This window comes from Crotalus tigris, unplaced genomic scaffold, assembly GCF_016545835.1.
Source record: "Crotalus tigris isolate CLP2741 ecotype Arizona unplaced genomic scaffold, ASM1654583v1 scf7180000019707.1183690, whole genome shotgun sequence".
Lineage (NCBI taxonomy): Eukaryota > Metazoa > Chordata > Lepidosauria > Squamata > Viperidae > Crotalus > Crotalus tigris.
This window is the reverse complement of record NW_024097673.1, coordinates 125599-148530: the sequence shown is the minus strand read 5'-3', so window position 1 is coordinate 148530 and position 22932 is coordinate 125599. Positions and strand designations below refer to the sequence as shown.

Below are 22932 nucleotides of genomic sequence, written 5' to 3'. Positions count from 1 at the left end.
CCTCCCCATGTGTCTTTGGTTTTAAAGTTTGTTCTTAACTTTTTATGTTTTACCTTCTATGTAACTGTAAGTCCCTCAGAGTTATCCAATGGTAATAAAATGTATAAATAGGTAGGTAGGTAGGTAGGTGAGTGGGTAGATGGATGGATGGATGGATGGATGGATAGACAGATAGATAGATAGATAGATAGATAGATAGATAGATAGATAGATAGATAGATAGATAGATCTTCATTAAGATTTATTCATACTTCTTCTTTTCCTTAGTTTTCATGAAAAGATACTACCAGTACAAGAGGAAAATTAACAACTTCCCAATCAAATAAGTAAAGGGGTTTAAATGCATAATGAATTTCTTTCAGTCTTCTGCTCCCTGGGTATATCATGCAGCTTGGCTTCCAAAGTCTGCCAGTACATCAGATTTATCAGCTGCAGTTTGATCTTTACTACCTTTGAACATTTAATGCAAATGTGCCTACTATTCTTTGGTGTCAACTTTATGCTTATTCTTGCTCTGTATTTATCATACATAGAAGCAATTCAAACAATATCAGTAGAATTTTATTTAGAGTTCCCTACTCTATCCTGAATGGACTTTCTTGATTGCAACTTTGGCTAGAACCTCTTTGTACTCAATTCATAATTTGCTATCTAAATTATTGTTGAGAGAAAACTTGGAGGAAAGTCACTGACTCAGCTCACTTTAATCTATAAATTCATTTCCTCTTGGGAAAAAAAATCTTTTTCTGTGACCTCAATCTGTTTTCAAATACTACTCAACTTTCATAGAACTCTGCAAGAAATTAAACAGAATCCTTGATTTGAATATATAGGATAATAAATTAAATTTCCCATTACTATTTCAAGAACCTTTATAAACCATCTTCTGGCATACATAATGTAAGACTTATTCCCTACCCTGACATTGATTTAATAATATTCTTTTAATAGACTGCTGCTGAGACAGTAGCACATATTTTGCTTTACAGCCCCTTTTATTGTGCTTAGTGTTCAAGCTCATTTTTCCAATTCTTATCAGTACCAAAAATTGCTCAGTTGGAATCTTTTTGCTTCCTACTTATAATCAATCCATCAAGGATCTCTAGAAACCTAATGAAGCTCTTCTTGATCACTATTGCCATTAAAGGTTTTGGATCTGTTTCTTATAAGTAGCACAAAAAACCTATGTCCTACTCCTTGGTGCATAAGCATATGAGGGAGAAAAAGTTTCAGGCCTCAAATGCTTCTATCTACCATAGGAGTCCCCAACCCTTGGGCCATAGCCCACTACCAGGCCGTGAGCCATTCAGAACCAGGTCATGGAAGCAGTAGGTGCGGATGTGCACATGCGCATCCCCACTTGCACTAGCAGCACACGTGTGCACGCACGTGTGCTCCATTTGTGTGAGCGGCAGTTGGGCATCACCCCTCTCACCTCAATGGAGCTGCACACATACACTCTTGTCCACTGTTTGCATGGAATCATACCCCTTCCCCGCCAGTCTGCAAAGCTGGAAAGATTGGAGAACTCTGATTTCCTGCATGTCTATTCAGAGATAAGATGTTCTGATTATAGCTGAAGTCAGGATAAACTTTGGTAAATCAGATCCTATATGCAATGGTATTCTTTATTCTGAAAATTTTGATATTTGCTACTGTTTCTTAAGGTATTAACAGATACCATTTCTTGTTTAGTTTAACCAAAACCCAAATTATAATATCGAATGGTTTTGCTGTAAGCCAGGAAAAGGTGAATAGCTGAGTAGAAAACTGTTGAGCAGATATGCCAGAATTAGTGCTATAGTTCCTACAATAGTTCCTACAGCTACAATCAAAGGAGCTTATCTCTGAGCAGATATGTGGTAGATAGAACCATGGTAGTACAGAGATTAGAATGCAATATTGCAGGCTAACTCTGCCCATAGCCTAGAGTTTGATCCTAACCAGCTCAAGATTGACTCAGCCTTCCATCCTTCCAAGGTCAGTAAAATGAGGACCCAAATTGTTGGTGGAAATATGCTGACTCTGTAAACTGCACTTATATAAGTCTAAATGCTATTGCTATTGCATCCAGAAATTCCACACATTCTAATAGCTTATGCTAATTGTGCAATTAATGCTGTATAATACTCATTTTTAATAGTGAGTAATTTTTCCACTTCAAATTATAAAGCTTACTATATAAATTCAGTCAGAAGCTTACAGTATAAATTCTGTCAGATTGCACCATTTTGTAGAGTCCACTTTGTGCATCATCTCTTCAAAGGATTTTCCACACACTGGCAAGTTCTGTAGCATGAGAGATTCATTGCAGATGATTTGCTGTTGTGCACCTAGGAAACAGTAAAGTTCTGATCAAGTCAGGTTTCCACTTTGGAAAAGCATGAAGATTTTTAAAAATATTCATCAAGAGAAAGTGTTCCAAAAATGACAAAAAAATGACAATAAAGGTTAGCTTATCAATCAAAATAGACTACTTAATTATGTTAGATTTTATACGTGTCATTAACTAGATATTGTGAAGCCCTAAAATTTTTACAGGTAATCATTGCTTATTGATCATTTGTTTAACTATTGTTCAAAGTAGCAATCTGAGTGTTGGCAGCCAGCCTGGATTTCCAACCATTATAGCATTCCGCAGGCAAGTGATTACTATTTGTGACCTTCAGGCAGGCTTCCAAAAATTAAAGACAATGGGGAAGCTAGAAGGAAGTCACAAATTGTAGTCATGTTATGCCTTGCTTAACAACCATGGGTGATTTGTTAATGACCACAGCAAAAAAAAAAAAAAAAGATTGTAAAACAGGGTGCAATCACCAAAGATCTCATCAACAACCACACTGTTTAATAATAAATTTTCCATTCCATTCCCCATTGAGGTCATATGTTGACCTAAAAACATATTATATTTACTTTTAATTATTTCAATATTGTTTTAATGTTAATATTATTTTACTACTTAATAGCATCACTAAAGTCAGTTCATTACCCTAGGAGTATACTTATGTATCATTTGGTTTCTTCACAAAACCATCAGTTTTTATTATACTCAATATTATACCAAAGCTTGATTGATCCAAATAAATTTAGATTTTCCATATAGGATCAATGGGTATTAAATAACAAATAAAACAAAGTTTCTGTCAGGCTGAACACCGTTTTGAGTGACTACATGGAGAAATAGTTTATTTTCCTTTGAGATTTTTTTTTCAACTACCCAGTCTATTCTACAGGCCATAGTGTACAGCCAAGGAATGTACTAACCAGGTTTGACCCTGCTTATTTTTTCTCACTCAAGCTGTATCAACTAGACTCTATCTACTTTTGTAACAAGAAATAAAAAAGTAAATGGAAACTGTAGAAAATTATAACTTCATCTGTGTACTGATGGGACCTAAGGTATGAATGATTAATCAAGAAAGGGGGCTGGATTTTGATAGATAGTATCCAATGCTCCTTCCCCCCCCCCTTTTTTTTTTTTGCTATAGCAGCTTTCTATTTTCTAATAAGAATTAATAGCAGATGCCAGGACCTGAGATGGGATTTGCTGAGAGATATTCGCTTCATGTCTATAACAAAAGCAGCCGCTTGGCCAGTTTGAGATAGATCTTCCACAAGGCTACTTCTATCACTTCAGACTCTTATTGTATGTATGTATGTATGTATGTATGTATGTATGTATGTATGTATGTATGTATGTATTTATTTATTTATTTACACACACCTCAGTCAAAGAAATATAAGATCTGCGTGAAGAAAATGGACCATTCATTTAAAATATTGCTGCTGGATATATTTTCCTTACAGAAATACAGTATCAATTTCTTAAGTTAAATATTCAAAGAAAAATAAAACATACGCCAACTTGTAAAATTGTATTGATTTTTCTCAGAATCGTGCTTTCTCCAAACAGTCACATATGAGGCAGTCCTTGTAGATATTGAAATTTCATTCCCAGAAGCATCATGTTTTCTATATTTCATTATAATTGTGTGTAAGATATATATTTTGAATAAAGGTATCAGAAATCAATCTTTTAAGAACTGCCTTTTTAAAAGAGATATAATGAAAAGGAGTAATACAGATAGAAAATATGAAGTTCTTACCTGCTAATTCAATTGTTATTAGGCTATTAGCTGGAAAAAATAAAGGAAGTATCTATTAGAGTGCTATTATTCTAAAATATTACTGTAAAATACATTAAACTAATAATAATGAATATCATCTTAAATCTAAACCACATAGATTTTAAGGAGAATTATGTGCAACCAACTGGTTCCAATCCACAAAATATCTACAATATCAAACCGGTGAAGTGGCTTGGAAGAATATGATATCTAGCCCAATGCCAAATAACCTAATAAAAATGAAATTAATATCAACCAGAAATAATAAAGAATGCCCTCTATAGAGATAAGAGATTCTTGTTCCATGAACTTAATGGGTATGCCAGCAATGGGGAAAAATCTCTGATACGTCATGCGATGTTGCGAGTTTGACATGTCTGCATTAGAGGGTGGATGGAACTGTGATTGAGATCCATGACAGCCTTTTGAGTCAGAGCTGTCAAAAGTCCCTTGACACTTTTGGAAACCAGCACAATTTATCAAGCTTCCTTCAAACCTTTACTATCACATGGTTTACATTTATCATTCATAGGAAAAATCTTCATATTTATTAAATACAAAGGAAACACATATCAGGTTAAACAATATTTTATGCCATTTTCTTACTGCATTAAATGACATTCTTCAAAACATAATGGAAGACGACAAAATAGTTAAGACAGCAAAACCACATTAAGTAGATAATCGGCCAAAATGTAACTGTATTCATTAGGATTTTGAAATTATAAGGTAACAATTTTTCTAAGTACGGATTTAGTGCTCAAATTCTAGACAACTTGTAAACTGAAACTGTCATTTTCCATTTCAAGCAGATAAGCTTGAAATGGAAAATGACAGCAAGTTTGAGGAAAAAACAAACAAAAGCCTTTGCTAATCAAAAGAGCACTATTGTCACACAAGGCCAATAATGCTGTATTAAGCAACTTCATAACTAGGCAAATATCTAAAAAATAAGGAAATGCATGGAAAGAAGTTAATTTATATATTAATATATAAAGATATTAATTCATACCAACTTAGATGAACTGCTCTTTAATATCATTTAATTGATATATTAATATTTCTCTAGTATATATTATTAGAAACAAGATAATGTTGAAATTTCCCTCTATTTTTATGGATATGGATTCCAATTCTTCTACCAATAGCACTCTGAATTCTATTTTAAGATTACCCCAAAGCCTAATCCTAACTTCTTCTGCTCTGAAACAATGACAACACTTTCAGTCTCTGAAAATTACATCTAGTATTATCTCTGGAGTCTTCATTCAGAACAGACTTTTCCAGACTAGTCCTCTCCTTGTCTGAATTTTCATCATTCAAATCAAGTTTGTCCAATACAAGGAGGACTCATTGGTTTCTTCTGATACATATACACAGAGCAAAGAAAAATATAAAAAAAAAATCAGTAGAGCAGGAGTAGGGAACCTGGTCTCTTTTATGACTTGTGAACTTCCAGAATTCCTGAATTAGCATGGTTGGTTCAGGAATTCTGGGTATTGAAGTCCACAAGTCATAAAAGAGCCAGGTTTCCATACCCCTGAACTAGAGCATATATATGCATATTTCGTTTTTTCACATTACAATGTAATCCTTCCTAGATATGATTTTCCTCTGCTACACATAAATAATTTTTATGACATGTCATTTTGGGGATAAATTTTATATTTATAGCAAATAGACAGGAGTAATCTACTGGATTAATTGTTCTAAAATTTCACTGATGGTATTAATTACATCTTACAGGATTTTTCAAAGAAAATCCATTTTGTTCCATTTTGTTTAGCTTTTCTGTAGTACTTGTTTGGATTTTGTGTTTAGGAAAGGTACAAACAAAGTCATTGTCCAAAGGTAGATAACGTTATCACATTTAAAAATAAGGCAAAATTCTTCCCTTGAGAAAATAGAATTTATGTGTTCTTACTTTGTATGTGTTCTTACATCTGCCATATTTTGTAGTTTTTAATGAAGAATCCTAGAGTTGGGATAAATTCAGACTTCTGGGAAAGAATACTGAAATCATTTCAGTTTTTCTATATTATTGTTTTAAGTAGTAATAGTAGCCAATATCTTTAGATCTATATAAAAACCTGTAGCAGACCTGGGCATTTTACAGCCCCTGGGCCACATCTGGCCCTTTGGCTGTCCTTGTCTAGCTCACATGAAGTCAAATGAAAATTAGAAAGCAAATGTAAATAAGTGTATTGCAGGGAGTGGAAGAAGAAGCCAAGTTGGTCTGGTCCGCGGGTTGGCAACCCGTGGCTCCGGAGCCACATGCGGCTCTTTGCGCCATCACCTGCGGCTCTGGAGCCTCCTCCGCCATTTGCAGAGAGAGAGAGACAGAGAGGCACTTGTGTTTCCCTTCTCTCTCTCATGTGAACTTGCCCCATTGCAGAGCTCCTGATTGCCCTGTGCCCAGATGTCCCACTTCCTGGGAGAAGCATGGCCCGGGTGCCCCACCCCCTGGGAGAAGCTGGTCCCGTCGGAGGCGCATGTGGCCATGGAGCCACACAGGGAAGCCCCAGGATCCCCACTGGGAACAGCCAGCCGGAGGCTCCTCTGAGTGAGCCAGCGGCCCAAGGGAGAGCAGCCCCTGTGATCCCCAGCCAGCGTGATGGTTGGCTCCGCTGGCCGGGAAGGTGTGCCAGAGTCCCAGCTGCCAGGAAGGAAGAGGGAGATGCACCAATGGTAGGAGAGGAGAGCCTCCTCCTAGGGCCCGAAGCCGCCAGTGGCTTCCTTGCCCTCCTCCTCCTCCCCTTCTTCCTCCTGCTGCCCCATGGGTGGCTCGGGCGGGCACCAGGGCAAAAGGGGCACCTGGGGGGGCAGCCGGGCCGGTGGAGGGGCTGGCAGGGGCCAGTAAGGCAGAGCAGCTGCAGCATTGTGGCCAGAGCCAGCGGCCCACACAGCACCAGCCCCTGCCGTGGCCCACCGCGGCTATATCAGATGGGCGGAGGGTGAGGCCGGGCAGTGCAGAGTACTGGTTGGGGCGGCTCCCTCACCCTCCTCTTCCCTTTTTTCCTGTCCCCCAGGCAGTTCAGGTGGGCGCCAGGGCAAGAGGGGCACCCAGGGAAGCCAGCCGGGCCAGCAGAGGGGCTGGCAGGGGCTGGTCAAGAAGAACAGCCACAGCATTGCAGCCAGTGCCAGCGGCCCACATGGCACCAGCCCCCACTATGGCTACATCAGATGGGTGGAAGGCGAAGCCGGGCAGCGTGGAGTCCCGGCTGGGGCAGCATTGGCTTCCTCACCGTCCTCCTCCCCTTCTTCCTCCTGCTGCCAATGAGAGGCTCGGGTGGGTGCCGGGGCAATAGGGGTGTCTGGGAGGAGCAGCCGGGGCGGCAGAGGGGCTGGCAGGGGCTGGTCAGCCGCAGCATCATGGCCAGGCCCAGCGGCCCGCGTGATACCAGCCTCCACTGCAGCCCACCGCAGCTACATTGGATGGGCAGAGGGCAAGGCCAGGCAGTGCAGAGTCCCAGCTAGGGCAGCAGCGGTGGCTTCCTCACCCTTCTCCTCCCTTTCTTTCTTCTGCTGCCCTTGAGCAGCAGTCCCAGGTGGGCAGTGGCCAGCACCAGCATCGCTCCCTGGGCAGCCGAGCGGCCACGCGTCTCCCCGAGCCGGTCCAGGTGGCAGTCCCAGCGAGGGTGGCAGCCGGCAGGGGCATCGCTCTCTGGGCCGTCCCTGGGCAGCCGAGCCAGCCATATGTTTCCCCAAGCCTGCTCATCTCCGGCGGAGGTGGCACCATCTAGTGCTGTTTACATGGCCGTTTGTCCGTGTGACTGAGATAGGAAGCACCGCCCCGCTCCGTTCTCGTTTCCCAGACCAGAGTTGGCGCCGCTACCTATCTCAATCACGTCCATATACTGTAAACCCACCCATATGGACAGAATGCTACACTACAGAAGCAATCACCCTGTAGCACATAAAATCAGCTGTATCCAGACATTATTCAAACGGGTCAACTCCCATTGCAGCACAGGCAGAGCCAAAGTCGAGGAGAAAAAACACCTCCACCACATATTTATGCACAATGGCTATCCCATGGGATTTGTGAGATGGTATAGTAGACTACACCAGACTCACAGAGACTCACACTCCAATGTGACAGCAACGCCGGCTACACGGACAACCCTCCCTTACATCCATGGCGTCTCTGAGGCCACGGCCTGGCTGCTGGCCCCCTACAATGTGAGCATTGCCCATAGGTCTAAGCAGACCCTAAGAGCCAAGATCATGCACCCCAAAGAGCTGATCCCCAACAGTCAAAGATCGTCTGTAGTTTACAGAATCAATTACAAGGACTGTGCAAGCAATTACATTGGGGAAACAACTAAAAGGCTGAGGACTAGGGTCCATGAACATGAGCTGGCAATTAGAAGACAAGAGCAATGCTCACAAGTGTGGGCCTACATGTCCAGCTTTGGCCACATGTTCGATCTGGCCAATGCAGAGGTTATAGCTCATGAGACCGTCAAGGGTGGCCGTTTACTCAAAGAAGCCTGGCTCTCTGATGAAAATTCCATCAACCAGCATATAGATCTTTTGGCAGCCTATCAGACCCTCAGAGGGTGGGAAAGACAGTGCTATGGTCTACTGAGAAGACACTCAGCCTGTCCTTCGCAGGATTGGAGTGGCAGAATGATTGATGAGACAGGTACGATCTCTAGAGAGGACGACGACCCGGTTAAAGGGGAGAGAAACCAGAGATCGAAACAATGGGACAGCTCTTTGCACGATTGGTGGGATAGCTCTACAGGTGAGGTAGCCACGACTCTCATGGGAGGAGATGATGGACCAACGGAGCACCGCAGCTATAAGCCAGGAATGGACGTGCAAAGGTGATCTGGAAGGAGGGGGAGGGAGGGGGAAGATGGAGAGCAGAAATGCCAGAACAGCTGCTCTTTGCAGGACTGGGGTGGGATGACAACAGCCTTGGGGGTGGGGGCGGATAATAGCCCAACAGTGGGCCTGAATCGCAGCATGAGATACAACACTCAAGATCCCTCCAGAATGGGAGGGGAGGGAGATTAGGTGCAGGGATGTATTGACAGCCGCCCTCCAGGCACTTGCACATGCATCAGAAGAGCACTTGAGGATCGTAAAACAACCAGCGGGGCCAAGGACAGGTTGCCAGATGCGGAACAACTCAGCACCATATGGATGAGTACAATCAACGGGGCCGATGATGCACTCAAGGAGCCGGGCACAGAAGCAGGTGGTTATATGAGATGGCTCCCAGATTTCCTTTTACTCCAACTCTGACGACGTCGGCAGTGTGATGACCCAGGGCCCCGAACCGAGGCAAAGCAATCAGCTGGCCAGAGCAATAGTCTTTTTAATCACTGCCAATGTTCACCCAACAGCCCCCACATATGCTGGCACGAGTTCAAACAAAACAGCCAAGGAAGTTTACACTTTTCTTAAAGCAAGACAGATAACAAGCAAATATATAATCCTTTTAACTCCCAACTTGCCTGTGAATGCGAACTGCAAACTGCAGACTGGTCCAGAATACAACATGTCCAGGTTACAAGAGCACACTAGTTCAAGATTTCACATTTGTTCTCGGCAAACACCTCACCCCACAACGTCTCCTTAAATCCTACACCCCAGGTGTGCCTTGTGGAGTGGGGCGGGACGCTCCCCTCCCAAGCAAGTGAGCCTGCCTCCATTGTTCCCTCCTCCTCTCTGCTCTCCTTCCTCTAGGATCAGGTGGGTAGGGGCCTTGCTCCTCACCTGAACTCTGCCTTCCGTGTTCCAAACCTGAAGGGCACTGACCTGCCTCAGCTGCTCCTCCCCACAGTCCTCCAAAGCCACAGCCATCCTGTCCTGGGCCTCAACAGGGAACTCCATGTCTTCCTCAGAGTCAAGCTCAGACAGAGGCATGACAGGCAGTTTGGCCGACGAAAGCTTAGTGACTATTTTTAACCACAGGCTTGTTTACATTAACAGTCTGGTTTGTTATATCCTGGTGTTCACTTTTCTTTCTAACTTGGTTAATATATATACTAACCAGCCACATAAAAAACGGACTCCCAGATACAGCATTTTATACCCTGACGATGTCGGTAGTGTGGCCAATGAAAGCTTGGTTTTGTAGATTAAACATTTGTGTTTATGATTTTATCCTGGTGATCACCTTATTTTATTTCACATTATATATATAATGTGAAATAAAATAAGGTGATCACCAGGATAAAATCATAAACATAAATGTTCTATCTATCTATCTATCTATCTATCTATCTATCTATCTATCTATCTATCTATCGCTATATCTATCTATCCATCCATCTATCTATACACATACACACACACGCACACACACACACACACACACCTTTTTTTGGATGGAACCTTGTAGGGTAGGCAAGGCGGGTTGTATGAAGTGTGTGAGTTTCGGCACCTTTTTTTTTTTTTTCAAAAAAAAGCCACTATGTGTATAGAGTGTAAAAACGCCGGATCTGGGAGATAGTTTATATAAATGGCCACCTCTGCGTTCTAACCCTTGAACGGGTCATTGGTCCACTCATTAGTAGCGGCCATGCTGTTCTTAAAGGGACCGTGCTTGTCAATGCATCCGTAACTTCCAAGGTTGCTCCCCTGCCCCCAGTCATTGTTATCCCCTGGCGTGTATGTGAGCAAATGTCAGTTTGATATTAAATTCTGATGGTTTCAATACTTAATATACATACAGACCTATTCAGCCAATTAAAGCATATTAAGTATTGAAACCATCAGGATTTAATACCAAACTGACATTTGCATGCTATAATTATATAAATATCATATATTAATATCATACATTTCTTATTATTTATTTAAAAATATTTTTAAGTCCAAATATATGGACAGGGCATATTAACATATGTATAAAACACTGCATGTTTTTAACTGCTTTGATTGAAACTAACAATAAAGAAATATTTCTACTGAAAACAGTTGGCAGTGTTTAACTGGATAGTAATTGTTTCAAACCTGATAGTCTGATTTACTCTAAAGTTGTTTAATATACAATTGCCACTGAACATTTAGAATGAGAATATACAAAGCATCAAATATCCACAGCTTACTATATCTGGAATAATACAAAACAGCTATTATTTCTATTGTATTACAACTATAACTAGATGTGACGTATTGTCTGTTTGAGAGAAAAACTACAGATAATAACTGTTTTTCCAGAAATACTGCAAATGGAGATTTAAATGTTTTGCCATAATAGACTGTCATTTTCTTTGGCTTCAAGCATAGAACATAACATTGACTGCAGAGGCAAAAGGACTTGGCACTCTAGCAAGATTTTCAAATTTGAGGAAGGAGGGAAAGATTTTGAAGAGATTTTTATTTTCATTTTTATAGGGGAAGATAAATGTTATCTATGATTTTGCCATTAACTAAATGAACCTGATGTTTGAATTCTCTTTATTATACTGTAGGATCTTCAAAAACATTTCCTCGTACTAAAGAGTTTCTAAAATAAATATAAGTGATCAGTGAGTAAAAATAAGAACAATACACTGAATATTATACAGCATTAAAATGAAATAATAATAATAATAATAATAATAATAATAATAATAATAATAATAATTCTAACTGTTATACACCCACTAACTGCCAAGCAGTTCAACAATATACTACAAGGAAGAGAAATTGAAAAGTGGCTAACAACTGGGAAAACCTACCTAATAATGAAAAATCCAGCAAAAGGGGCAACACCAGGCAACTACAGGCCAATTACCTGCTTACTAACAACTTTCAAATTACTAACTGGTGTGGTAGCTGATGCAATACAATGCATCTAGTTGAAAACAATCTCTTTCCACCTGAGCAGAAAGGAAACCGCCCCAATAGCAGAGGAACAAAAGATCAACTCCTAATAGACAAAATGATCTTGGAAAACTGCAAGAAAAGGAAGACCAACCTGAATGTGGCATGGATTGACTACAAAAAGGCATTTGACTCTCTGCCACATGACTGGATAATCAAGTGCCTAGAAATAACAGGAGTCAGTAGAAACATTAGAAAATTTGTGCAAAGATCGATGGCACAATGGAAGACACAGTTACAGATCAATGGTGAGAGACTGGGAGAGGTTAATATCAAGAGAGGAATATTTCAAGGAGATTCATTGTCACCATTACTATTTGTTATTGCACTGTTTCCTCTGTCAACAATACTGAATAACTTAGGACATGGCTATCAAACATCAAAAACATCTGCCAGACAATCCCATCTCCTTTACATGGATGATCTGAAGCTGTATGGAAAAACATCATCTGAAATAGAATCACTGCTCAACACTGTCCATATATATAGCCAAGATATTGTTATGAAGTTTGGCTTGGACAAATGTGCCACACTTACTATCAAACAAGGAAAAGTAGTGAAAACTGAAGGAATCAAGATGCCCCACGAAAATAACATTAAGAGTCTGGATGAGGAAGATTACTACAAATACTTGGGTATCCTTCAAACTGACAACATCAAGCACACTGAAGTCAAGAAAAAGATTAGAGATGAATACATCAAAAGAGTGAAGAAGATCTTAAAGTCCAAACTCAATGGAGGAAATACCATAAAGGCAATCAACACCTGGGCAATTCCAGTCATTAGGTACCCAGCTGGAATAGTGGACTGGACTCAAGCGGAACTAAAAGCAATGGATAGGAAGACCAGAAAAATAATGACAATGAATCATACCCTTTGTCAGAATCCAATTATATTTCATCTCTAGTTATCAATTATAGAAAACCCCATTTCTGCCTTCTCTGGATTCTGTCATACAAGGAAGGGAAGGGGGTGAACAAAGGGGCTTTATGGCCCTCACTTCCTTCGGTACAACTTCAAAGGGATTGAATGTGGATAGCACCAAAAAGGCCTAATCATAACAAAGGGGGCTATTATCTTTCATGTAGTTTTCTCTGAAGTCTCCATCCAGCCGGCAGTAAGGAAAAGGAGTGGGAATGTAATGCCTGAGACTGTTGCTGGAAGTAGGGGGGACTGGGTGGGGCTACTGGGAAACCCCTTAAAACGTTGAGTGGGAGAGCTTGGACCCCAAGTCCTGTCTAGAATGCCTGCAACCATTTTCTCTTAATAAAAGATTCCTGTTGGAAGAATTATTCCAAGAGTTCTGTCTTCTTAAGATGCAAAGTGGGGTGGGTCCTTACATTAGACAGGACTTGCAAAATTAATCCACCTGGAAGGGAGACCCTTGCCGGGGGATTTTGCAAAAAATTACCATGTCAGACAATGGAGCAAGAAAGGGGGAAACCTCCCTGGAAAGAGAGCCGCTGACCCAATTAGAACCTTGCCAGATGTTGGGATCCGAGAGGTCAGATTCCTCAGGAGAAGAAGTGATGGAGACACGGGACCACAAGCCACGCTGGTCAATGGGCGTTGGAAAGAAAAGCGAGTGGAGAAAGGAATCAAGAAAGGTGACCCTGAGACGGGGGACCAAGCAACCAGAATGGAAGCAGGAGATGGAGAAATCCCTGCACGCAAGTGAAGAGGGAGAAAGCTGGGCATCGTACTCAGACTGGATCCTAGAGAAAGCTATTGACTTGATGAAGAGAACTCTCAGCTCCCTACGAGAGGAGAATCCTGAGGCCTATGGCTGCCCCAGCTCCTGGAGCCGCAAAGGGAGAGACACCGAGGGGGAAGTGGAACCTGCAACCCTGGGGACATCTGCTGATCCAGTAGGCCCCACCCCCTACCGGACCACAGATGGCAATCTGGACGGAAGACACTACCACCAACAACGGAGGCACCGATCCATTCCAAGACATCCGCCGTTGGAGGTGAAATTCAAAGGGGAGCCAACATGCTTGGGATGTTTCCTAACCCAAGTCCTCATCTACATGGAGGAATATGGGCAGGACATCCCCAGTGACAAAGCCCAAATCCGGATCATGCAATCTGCCCTGGATGGACCGGCTGCAGATTGGGTGGTGAACTTGCATGCTCCAATGCCCCAGAATTCAGGAACTTCACCGTTTCATGTCCTCTCTAAGAAGACGATTTGAAGACCCCCTGGCTGATCGCAAAGCCTGTGAAAGGATAAAAATGATGAGGCAAGGCAAACGCCCGGTGGCTGAATATACACAAGAATTCCGGGCCATTGCCAGCAAACTGAACTGGCCAGAAGACATCCTCCTTAGCAATTTCAAAGACGGACTAAATTATGATCTATATGATGCATGTCTGCCCCGAGGGGACCCACACCAACTTGAAGAATGGTACATCTTGGCAGAGGAAGCAGAGATCGACATATTGAAAAGACACCGCCGAGGAAAACAATGGAGCTGTTCCCCGCCTGAGTTGACACACGAACCAGTGAAACCACCGGCTACAGCCAAGAAGCAAATGGGGTGTTTCAAGTGCGGAAGAGAAGGGCATCGAGCTGTAGAATGTCGCTCCAAAGCCCCCCAGCACAATCCAGACAGATCCCCAATCAGCAAATCCGGAAAGTCTTCAGCTAAGCCAAAAGAAACTGCCATGAGAATGATGGAAACTGCGGAACCCTCCACTTCTGCTCACCAAGGGGAAAGAACTCCAGCCTACACCGCAGGGCCGGTGGATGCCTCAGATGACAGCTCGGAGGGCGAACCCCTAGTAAGTGGACACATCACACCCATCCTCAAGACAGTGACTATATTAATTCCCCCCATGCCCGAAGTTGTGAAGGTGAAAGCCTTAATAGACTCTGGCTGCACCCGCTGCCTCATTAGCCCAACACTAGTGGGGAATCTGGGCATCCCATCGAGGAGACTGGAACAACCAATCTCATTTGGCCAGTTAGATGGATCCATAGCAGGGGGGGTGCCAGCTACCCTAGCCACTCTACCAATACACCTCTCCCTGGGCAAACATGAGGAGGACATAACGTTTGTGGTGACCCCAGGCATGGAATGCCCAATGATCCTAGGGATGGAATGGTTAAAAAAATGGAACCCCTGGGTAAATTGGAGGACGACAGAAATCAAATTCCCGAAGGGGGACCCTATGGACTTAAAACCCCAAGGGAGGCTACCAGAATCAAGAATAGAAAAAGCATCCATAGGAGAGGAAAAGAGACTAACAGAAATACCAGAGGAATACAGAGACCTTGCTGAAGTTTTCAGTGAGGAGAGGGCGAATGAGCTCCCCACCCCCACCGACCCACAGACTGTACCATTGAATTGGGGCAAAACTCCCGAAGCCCAGATTATACTCCATGAGCCCAAAGGAGAAGGAGGAAATGGAAAGATTCATAAAAAAAACCTAGAGAGAGGTTTCATTGAACCAGCCAAGCCTAAAGTGGCTGCCCCGGTCCTTTTTAGAGAAAAGAAGGATGGCTCTTTACGTTTATCCGTGGATTATAGGGCCCTGAATACAATCAGTGAAAGCAACTATACCCTCTGCCCTTCATGAAAGACATGCTTTCACACCTCTCGAAAGGGAAATTTTTTTCTAAACTAGACGTAAGGGAAGCTTACTATCGCGTGAGAATTAAGGAAGGGGATGAATGGAAGACAGCATTTAACTGCCCCGTGGGATGTTATCAATTCAAAGTCTTGCCATTTGGATTACAAGGGGGCCCTGCAGTCTTTATGCAATTAATCAATGACGTTCTAAGGGAGCACCTGTTTAAGGGGGTCCTTGTTTACTTGGACAACATTCTTATCTTCACCGAAAAAAAAGAGGAACATGTCAACCTTGTCAGAGCGGTTTTAAAGAAGCTGCGAGCCGCCCACCTATATGCCAAACTCTCAAAATGCGAATTCCACCAGGAAAGGATAGACTACCTAGGTTATCGCATATCCCCCCAGGGCATTGAAATGGACCCAGAGAAGGTCAGAGCAGTATTAGATTGGGCACCACCCTGCACAAGAAAGCAACTACAAAGTTTCCTGGGCTTTGCAAACTTTTACCGCCAATTCATCCTCTCATTTGTCCAGATAGCCTTGCCCCTCACTAACTTACTAAAAATGAAGGGAGCATCCTCAGTAAAACCTAGCCAGCCACTAACATGGACAATGGAGTGCCAAGCAGTGTTTGAGAAACTAAAGAGACTTTTTTCTGCCGAACCAGTACTAAGACACCCAGACATGGACAAGCCCTTCGTAATACAGGCAGATGCAAGTGATGTGGCAGTGGGGGATGTTCTATTACAAGAAAATGATGATGGAGTATTGCAACCCTGTGCATATACATCCAAGAAACTCACGGAAACAGAACAGCGCTGGCCCATATGGGAGAAGGAGGCATAGGGGATACGTTGGGCATTACTCACGTGGCGACAGTTCCTGGAAGGCAACAAAATCCCCTTCCAGATGTGGACTGATCACAAAAATTTGGAAGCCCTGAAAACGCCCAGGGAACTCAATCCCAAACAAGCCCGCTGGTCCCAGCATTTTCACCAGTTCCAATTTAAGCTCAAACATTTACCAGGGAGAAAGAACTCACATGCCCCAATATAACAGCGCATGAACCACAGACACTAGACCAATAATGGCAGAGTCACAACTGGCAGCACCAGTAACCACAAGAACCCAAGCCAAATTAAAACCACAACTAGACAGCCAAACTGGAATTGAATTCAGAAAAAGTTTGGAAACAGATGAATGGTTCCAGAAAAACAAAAATGTGTGCACAATGAGAGACGGGTTGCCTTGGGTAGGGGAAAAGTTATATATATCAACAACACATAGAGTCACTTTCATGCAGCTTTGCCATGACACAAAATCAGCAGGGCATTTTGGATTTGTAAAAACTTTACACTTAATTAAACGGCAATTTTGGTGGCCATCCATGAAAAAGGACATAGAAAGTTATGTAGCCAGTTGTCCAAAATGTGCCACTGCAAAGAGGTTGCAAGGGAAATCGCCAGGACTATTACAAACAGTGGCAAGTCCCTCAGCCCCCTGGAGAGAAATAGCCATGGATTGTACAGTGGAATTGCCAGAAAGCAATGGGAATACTGTTGTCTGGACAGTCACGGACTTGTTTGACAAACAGGTGCACTTTATCCCTTGCCAAAAGATTCCCACTGCAAAAGCCTTAGCAAAAGTTTTCATCCAGCACATTTACAGATTGCATGGGACACCCCAGTGCATCATCTCTGACAGGGGGCTGCAATTTACATCTGCATTTTGGAAGGAATTTTTATCCCTCTTAGGAACCACTCAGGGACTGACATCTAGCCACCACCCACAAGGAAATGGGGCCGCTGAAAAAATGAACTCCATACTTAAGCAATATTTAAGATGTTTTCTTAGTTTCCAGCAGACCGAGTGGGCGGACTTACTCCCTTTTGCAGAAGTTGCCTACAATAATGCAGTCCACTCCAGCACAGGTTACACTCCTTTTCAAATAGCCACTGGTCAAAGTTTCAACCCCATGCCAGAATTAACCCCAAACGAACCAACGATCCCATCACTGAAAGAATGGATGGAAAAACTACAAAACACCTGGCCAGTAGTTAGAAAAGCACTAGATGAAGCTAGGCAGGCATACAAAGCACAAGCCGATAAAAAAAAGGGTTGAGCCTACACCATTCATTATAGGAGAAATGGTGTACTTATCTACAAAATACCTAAAGTCCCTACAACCCTGTAAAAAACTTGGACCAAAATATATAGGGCCTTTTCCAATTAAAAGAATCATAAACCCAGTAACAGTAGAATTAGAATTACCCAAAAATCTCAGGCAAATACACCCAATTTTTCATTGCAGTTTGCTGAAAAGAGAGCATCAGTCAGCTTTACGGCCAAAAATCCCCCCACCACCACCTCCAATCATGGTAGAGGGCGAATAACACTTCGAAATAAAGGAAATCCTAGACTCTAGGAGATATCATGGAGAGACTCAGTACCTAGTTGCCTGGAAACACCTCCCTGCCTCACAAAACGAGTGGGTCCATAAACATCATGTCAGAGCCCCGAAGCTATTAAAGAAGTTTCACACAGAGTATCCTATCAAGCTTGACTAACTTTTATATCTGTTTTGTTTTCGTTCAGGTGGATCTCTCTTATTTTTGAGGGGGCCAGATGTCAGAATCCAATTATATTTCATCTCTAGTTATCAATTATAGAAAACCCCATTTCTGCTTTCTCTGGATTCTGTCATACAAGGAAGGAAAGGGGGTGAACAAAGGGGCTTTATGGCCCTCACTTCCTTCAGTACAACTTCAAAGGGATTGAATGTGGATAGCATCAAAAAGGCCTAATCATAACAAAGGGGGCATTACCTTTCATGTAGTTTTCTCTGAAGTCTCCATCCAGCCGGCAGTAAGGAAAAGGGGTGGGAATGTAATGCCTGAGACTGTTGCTGGAAGTAGGGGGGGATTGGGTGGGGCTACTGGGAAACCCCTTAAAACCTTGAATGGGAGAGTTTGGACCCCAAGTCTAGAAAGTCTGCAACCATTTTCTCTTAATAAAGGATTCCTGTTGGAAGAATTATTCCAAGAGTTCTGTCTTCTTAAGATGCAAAGTGGGGTGAGTCCTTACACCCTTCATCCACGCAGTGATATTGACAGACTTTATCTACCAAGGCAAATAGGTGGGCGTGGAATGCTACAAGTACATCAGATGGTTGAAGAAGAAAAAATGGCTTTGGAAGAATATCTGAAGAACAATGATGAAGATGCACTGAAATTAGTATATCAGGAAGGCTTACTGACTACTGGAGAGACCAAACTGGCCTACAAGAAAGACCAAATGAAGAACAGAATAGAGGCATGGGAAGAGAAAGCACTACATGGCCAATACATTAAAAAAAATAGCTGAGAAAGCAGATAATAACAAGACCTGGCAATGGCTAAGAGCAGGAAATTTGAAGAAAGAAACTGAGGGACTAATTCTGGCTGCACAAGACCAAGCCTTAAGGACAAATGCATATAACGTCAAAATTGAGAAGACAGCAACAGACAGTAAGTGCTGCCTATGCAAAGAAGCTGAAGAAACAGTGGACCACCTGGTAAGCTGTTGCAAGAAGATTGCACAAGACTGATTACATGACAAAGTAGCAACAATGGTGCATTGGAAGATCTGCAAAAAATATCATTTGCCTGTAAGCAAAAACTGGTGGGATCATAAAATAGAGAAAGTCATAGAAAATGATAAAATTAAACTGCTCTGGGACTTCAGAATTCAAACAGACAAGCACCTGCAACATAACACCCCAGACTTAACAATTGTCGATAAGAAAGACAAAAAAGTCTGGATAGTGGATGTGGCAGTGCCTGGAGATAGCAGAATAGAAGAGAAAGAACTGGAGAAGATAACAAAATACAAAGACCTACAAAGAGAAATAGAAAGACTGTGGCAAAAGCAAGCAAGGGTAGTACCAATAGTAATAGGCTCCTTGGGTTGCAATCCCAAAACAACTGGAGCACCACTTGAACACCATTGGCATTGACAAATTCGCTATTAGTCAATTGCAAAAGGCAGCCTTATTAGGAACTGCTTCCATCCTGCGACGATATCTGTAATACCATCAAACATCCACATCTGCCTATCCCAGGTCCTGGGTAAGGACTCGATAGGTAGACAAAATGCCAAATCCAGTCTGAACATCTGGCTGACTGTGCGATGATCGATAATAATAATAATAATAAGAATAATAATAAGAAGAAGAAGAAGAAGAAGAAGAAGAAGAAGAAGAAGAGAAGAAGAAGAAGAAGAAGAAGAAGAAGAAGAAGAAGAAGAAGAAGAAGAAGAAGAAGAAGAAGAAGAAGAAGAAGAAGAAGAAGAAGAAGTAGTAGTAGTAGTAGTAGTAGTAGTAGTAGTAGTAGTAGTAGTAGTAGTAGGAAGGGACCTTGGAGGTCATCTAGTCCAACCCCCTGCTCAGGCAGGAAACCCTATACCATTTCAGACAAATGGCTGTCAAATCTCTTCTTGTAGCTCAGGTTTTAGATGTTGGCAGTAGTTTGCTTTTCCAAGCTTGTTTCAGTTTAGTTTCTAAACATTTTTTTACCAGACTCGATAAAAACATCAGCAGGGTTTTCTTGTTCTATTCCTCTTTAGCTTATATATGTATTGTGTGCCAGTGTGGTCAGTTGGTCATGTGATTGGTTGTCCATTTGGAGCTTCATTTAAATTCTGAGCAACTGATTGGTTCTCTTGTTGATTGGTTGTCCAAATGGTCTGGTTTCTTAGGTATTCATATGGTGAATCTAAATTAATATGCTTGTTGATTGCTCCTTTGGTAGAATACCAGGCTTCAATAAATTCACGTATGTGGTGGGTGTTAGCACGGCCAAGGATTTTTGTTCCCTCCCAATCAAACTGGTGTTGTTCATTGTCAATGGGGCCCAAGATCAGGGATTTTTGGTGTTGCTGTTGAATCACTAGTCATGAACCCTTGTTTTCAATTGCCTTCCTGTTTGTCCCACATAGAGCAGTATTAAAATATTCGTACAAGTTGGCTAACTTGCCTAAAAGAAATTAAGTTAGATTTGTTATGCTCAAGAAAGCAGCTGACTTATTTTTCATTTAATTCGCATAATGAATAAGCATACAGACTGCTCTATTCTAATTTTTTACAAATGTGAAAATAATTAGAAATTTCTCACATATGCTATACTATTATAAAAACTTAATTAACTATTCAATTGAGCTTTGATATCAGAATCTGCTGAATCATCAAGCAATCCAGATAATTATTGTGCTAGAAATGGGGAGGGACACAAATATCACAACTTCTCACAACAATTTTCTTTTTCTGAGTTAGATTGAGTTAGACAAATCAAGCAGTGGACAGGAGGTGGCTGGTGGCAGCGCAGAGCAGCAAACTGGTGAGGCAGCTGGGGGCAGCACACAGGAGGAGACAGCATAGAGCAGTGGACCAGTGAGGTGGCCAGGGGAAGCATAGAGGCGGTGGCAACAGTGCAGAGCAGCAGACTGGTGAGGTGACTGGGGGCAACATAGAGGCAGCGGGTGGTGGCAGTGCAGAGCAATGGATGGAAGGTGGCTGGGGGTGACAAAGAGGTGGTGGATGGTGGCAGCGGCAGACCAGGAGGCCTGCAGGTGGCAGCAAGGCAGTATGACAGAGGCGGCAGAGCAGTGGAGGACTCGACCAGTATCTCTAGAGAACCTGGCTGAACAGAAAAGCTAGAAACAAAGCACATCTACCAACCAAAAAGAGGGATTTTCAAACAACAAACTCATGGAACAGGTGACAGATGCTATTGTGGGATGCAATACATGTTCCATGAATGTGCTTATACCCAAAGAACACCCAACCTATACATACATTAGATGTAAACTATGTGAACTACTACAGGAAAAAGTAAGGAACTTAGAGGCAACCCTAGCCAAACCCCAATGTACAAAAGAAAACTATATCCAGACCGAACCAAATAATGAACTAATAACTCCCTGAGGATTTGACCCTACACATAACTCCTTGGAGGAAGACAAATGGAGGTATGTCACACATAGAAGGAAACACAATATTCAAAGTAAGAAGCAGCATACAACTAACAAACCTCTTCTACCCAATCCAATCCAACCCAACAAGAAGCAGCCCCATTAAAACTGAGCAATCGATTTCTCCCATTAGATGGAAACACGCAGACCCACAACCTCCCCCTCAAAGAAAACATGCAGACACCTAGCAAAGAAACAATTTCAAATATTCCTAAAAAAGTCACTTCAAATATCCCTTAAAAAGTCACATCAACAAACACACCTGAGACAAACAGAAAAGCACCCCAGACTGCAGCCCCCCAAAAAGGAAGGCTAGAGTTGGTAATAGAAGATTCTATCCTCAAAGGAACAAAATCATCCATCTGCAGACTGGACATACAAACTAGGGAGGTATGTTGTCTCCCTGGAGCAAAAGTCAAAGATGTGGCTGAGAACCTAACCAAAATAATTAGGCCTACAGATTACTACCTCTTCCTCCTCCTCCGCATTGGGACACAACAAATGACACAACAAAAAACCTGAGTAAAATAGTGAGAGATTATAAGCAACTAGGCAATAAAGTTAAGGAGCTAGGAGCACAAGTAATATTCTCATCAGTACTCCCAACAAAAGGCCAACCCCTATTGAGGAAAAAAGAATTTTAGAAATAAATTATTAGATAGGGTTGATGTCACCAAGAAAACTTTGGTTTCATGGATTATGGACTACATTTCCTACACGAACCCAACCAACCAGAAGAAATAGTTAACCAGTTAACAAATGTATGTAGGAAGCATACCACAGTAGAAATGGGAAACTTCAACTATCTAGATATCAATTGGGAGACAAACTCTGCAGCAAGCGGGAGATCAAACAGATTCCTAACTAACCTAGCTGACAACTTTGTCACCCAAAAGATGGAGGAGGGAACTAGACATAAAGTTATACTAGACTTAATTCTTACTAATAAAAGACATAAAGGACAAATACAAAAAATGGAAAGAGGGGGACATAACTAAAGCTGATTATTAGCAGACAGCCAGAACATGCAAAAATGAAGTCAGGAAAGTAAAGGCTCAGAACGAACAAAGACTTGCAACAGAAATCAAGGGCAATAAAAAAAGTTTCTTCCAGCATATTAATAACAAGAAAAAAATCAAAGAAACTGTAGGTCCACTAAAGAGAGAAGATGGCAAGGAAATTGCAGGCAACAGGGAGAAAGCAGAGCTGCTTAACACATACTTGGCATCAGTCTTCACACAAAAAGAAACTATAGCCCAACACACCAAAAAAAAAAAAAAACACTGCAAAAGACATACTAGAAACAAAAATTAAAATAACCAAGAAAATGGTAAGGGAACACCTATCCAACCTTGACAAATATAAATCACCGGGAACCGACAGACTAAATCCCAGAG

General features: G+C 42.1%; 1 protein-coding gene across 1 annotated transcript in view; it reads right to left on the bottom strand.

Annotated features, from left to right (window-relative positions):
- Nucleotides 1-22932, bottom strand: part of RAMP3 (receptor activity modifying protein 3) — a 191105-nt gene that overhangs the window by 133135 nt on the left and 35038 nt on the right. Inside the window, exons 3-4 of the mRNA XM_039364267.1 lie at nucleotides 4107-4136; nucleotides 2204-2333 (exon numbers count right to left, since the gene is read on the bottom strand). Coding sequence (XP_039220201.1) covers nucleotides 2204-2333; nucleotides 4107-4136 — 160 coding nt within the window. The remainder of the gene's footprint in view (nucleotides 1-2203; nucleotides 2334-4106; nucleotides 4137-22932) is intronic.